At 47.0% G+C, this 3,367-nt stretch overlaps 1 protein-coding gene across 1 annotated transcript; it reads left to right on the forward strand.

Moving 5' to 3' along the window:
- The first annotated feature begins 1,108 nt into the window (after nt 1-1,108).
- Nucleotides 1,109-3,234, forward strand: LOC117022321 (growth-regulated protein homolog). Its single transcript, XM_033106313.1, has 3 exons — nt 1,109-1,357; nt 1,454-1,785; nt 2,606-3,234. The coding sequence occupies exons 1-2, from the start codon at nt 1,258-1,260 to the stop codon at nt 1,579-1,581; spliced, it is 228 nt and encodes a 75-aa protein (XP_032962204.1). The 5' UTR covers nt 1,109-1,257; the 3' UTR covers nt 1,582-1,785; nt 2,606-3,234.
- Nucleotides 3,235-3,367: the final 133 nt, after the last annotated feature.

The following is a 3,367-nucleotide window of genomic DNA, read 5'->3' on the forward strand; positions in this document are numbered from 1 at the left end:
TATTTGAAAAAATATTAATAGTACTCGCGTCAGGTTCAAAGACTGAAATTCTCCAGTCAGAAAACAGATACATCAATGTTTGTTTCTAGAGTAAGGGAGACCAACACTGGAGGTCCTACTGCGAATGAAACGGGGTTTGATGAACGGTGCAGCGTTTCACATTTCAAACACACACAACCGGAGGACGGCTGCTACACAGCAGGTCCCTACTTTCTAGTGTCCAAGCGCTGTTTTGTCCAAGGATAGACCAGAAGAGGTGATTCCTGTAAGTAAGCCTGCAGAACGAGCCCTTTGGCAGCTTCAGGGTGACCGCTGGTCCAATATTTCCTAGATCAAATCCGAACCCCTCATACATGGAAAAGTTCCAACATTATAGAGGGAAGAGGGAAGTTCAGAGAGACACAGAAGAAGAGGTCCTGTTACACAGACCACGACGTTCACTGAAATTAACACTCACTGGATTCAACTTTTGACACTGATCCCTGTTACCAGCAAATGGAAAAGAAGACCAAGATAGAATTGTAAGTGTGATTTGAGAATATACAACAAGGGAACAGGTCCAACATTCTCTAGAATCCGAGATGAAGACGGTATTTTTAACACAGCATTCACTTCAGGTGTATGAAATACGCAAAATTGAAAGTTACAGAGAGGCATAGAATACATATTAATAGAAGATAGATAGATAGATAGATAGATAGATAGATAGATAGATAGATAGATAGATAAAGTAAAATTTTCCCCTTCACCCCTCCTTGATTTATTCCCCCAGGTCTGTTAACTAAAGAGACACTAACTCTTTCCCTCTAAATATGTGCCACCCTTGTCGGGGGGTCTCACGGATTCGCCCCCAGCGTTTTCCCACCTCCCCGCCCTGCGCACTGGGGTCACAGGGCGCCCACGGTCCACCCCCTCAGAGGCCGTAGCTCGTGCATGGCAGCGACTCGCTCACTGCCCCTTTGCGGATCTGGGCGGAAACAATATCACGGAGTCAGCGGAGTTATGCGGCAGGTCCCGCAAGGCCACACCGGCAGGTCCAGCCTCCAACTCCCCCCAGGGGCGGAGCCGCGCCTCCGGGGCCCGGAAAAGACCTGAAGGTCTGGGAATTTCCCTGGCCCGGGGGCTGCGCGCTTTCCGCTTCGACCATGGATAAAAGGGGTTCGCTCACTTCGGGGAGCCACAGGAGCCTCTCCGCCAGCTCTCCCGCCAGCTCTTGTACTCCAGGCACCGCCGACCCGAACCTCCGAGCTCAGCCCCATGGCCCGCACCGCGACCGCCGCCACCCCCTGCGCCCCTCGGCTCCTCCGGGCCGCGCTGCTGCTCCTGCTCCTGGTCGCCGCCTGCCGGCGCGCAGCAGGTGAGATTGGTGCTCTGGCTTCCCTAGGGCGGGACAAGGGACGGGTGGGCGCCCATCGGGGGACAGCCCCGCTAACCAAGTCTGTTGTCCCCGCAGGAGCGCCCGTGGTCACCGAACTGCGCTGCCAGTGCCTAAAGACATTGCAGGGAATTCACATCAAGAACATCCAGAGTGTGAAGGTGACATCCCCGGGACCCCACTGCGACCGAACCGAAGTCATGTAAGTGCTGCCTCTCGCGCTGCTGCTGCTAACAGAGTCCTGTCACTTCCACCGCCCCGATGCCCGCACCTTGATCCCCCAGCCCGACCTCCTGTCTCACATGGATTCTCTCTTCTCTCTGCAGAGCCACTCTCAAGGATGGGCAGGAAGTTTGTCTCAATCCCGCAGCCCCCCTAGTTAAGAAAATCATCGCTAAGATGCTAAAGAAGTGAGTTACGTGACCAGAGTCGTTGGCTACAATGACTGTTTCCTGAAAATCATATCAGGGAAACCCAGGGTGTAGCTGAAGGAGTGAAAAGTGATTATTTCACAATTAACTTTGTCTTTAAGATCATTAATCTGCTCTGGTGCAGAAGGGTGTTTCCAGTACCCTCCATCCCCAATACCCCTCTTCGTCCCCATTCATGTGAATGTGGGTGAAGCTGCCTTTATTAAAATTCTCAATGGTGTGCCAGTTACTCTGAAAACGCTTTTCACTTGTTAAAAAAACACTGGCATTTTACCCCCAGTTCCTTCTGTGCTTCATACCTTAAAAGCAGATCCCTTGTTTCTCTGCAACCTGGGCCCTAAAGCTTAGTTAGTGGTGAAGAGCAGGGATTTTGCAGTGACTGCCCTGAGTGCAAATCTGGATCCCACCACCTCTTAGTCATGTGACTCAAGGACAATTGTTTGGCTAGGGAAAACAGTAGTAACCACTACCCAGGGTTGCTATGAAGCTGAAGTGAGACCCAGTGGGACAGGTAATCAGCTGTCACTCCCCTTGGTTCTCATCTACCCAAAAGGTTCTGGTTGTTTGTAGGCAATAATTCAGTAGCGACCACAGACACCACGCCGCTATCCCCCCTTTCCTGAATAAGAGCATGCAATAGCCTAGAGGTCTCTGCCACAAAGTCTAGAAGTAACCACTTGGTGCCAGGCTAGGAAAACTAGATTCAGAAAATTCTGGAACCTAGAGGGCTGATCAGAAGAGTGCTGTGAAACCAGCTTTCCTGAGCAGCTACTAAAGACAACTGTTTTCTCATTTAAAGGGCAGCTCCAACTGACCAGAGGAAGCAGGAAGCTGATCCATGGCTATACTTGAAGCAGACCCTATCCTTAGAGAAATCAAAGGAAAAAGAGGAATCTTCAACTCCCAAGATTGGACAAAACATGTCTCAGCCCTATGTTTTGAGCATCTCTTAGGAGAATTCTTCTACTTATTTATTTATTGGCTGGTTTTCTAAGATTCTGTGTTAATATTTTACATGTAAAATCCTTAACTATGTGATTAATTCTACTTGTGTACTATACTTTTATTTTATGTCAAACCCGTTAGTTCACTTTTGATTATTTAATTTGAAGGTAAAATGTTTGCAGATATTCTCTAGTTACTAAATTAATATTTCTGAGGAGCCCACAGCATGCCAGCCAGCTGCTATGACAGAGGCTTGGGGATCCAAGCAAATAATGAGGTCATTGTTAGAGTAGGGGAATGCATGTGTACATTTATTTTTGTAACTGTTTAAAAGAATGTTGGTTGTTATTTATTGGAACAATTTCACAGTATGTGATCAACATTTCTCATGTTGAAGCTTTAAGAACTACAATGTTCTAACTATCCTTTAGACATTTTATGTCTTTCTTGTAAGGCATAATGCCTTGTTTAGTGTTAATTATGCAGTGTTTGTGTCTTTTAACAGAGAGTTTTAAATATTTATTGACGTTTTTGCAAAAAACATGAAAATAAACTATTTCAAAATAGACAATGGTTTTTTTTGTTTGTTTATTTGTTTCATTTTCTGGGAAAAAAG

Source organism: Rhinolophus ferrumequinum, chromosome 5 (genome assembly GCF_004115265.2).
Source record: "Rhinolophus ferrumequinum isolate MPI-CBG mRhiFer1 chromosome 5, mRhiFer1_v1.p, whole genome shotgun sequence".
Taxonomy (NCBI): Eukaryota; Metazoa; Chordata; class Mammalia; order Chiroptera; family Rhinolophidae; genus Rhinolophus; species Rhinolophus ferrumequinum.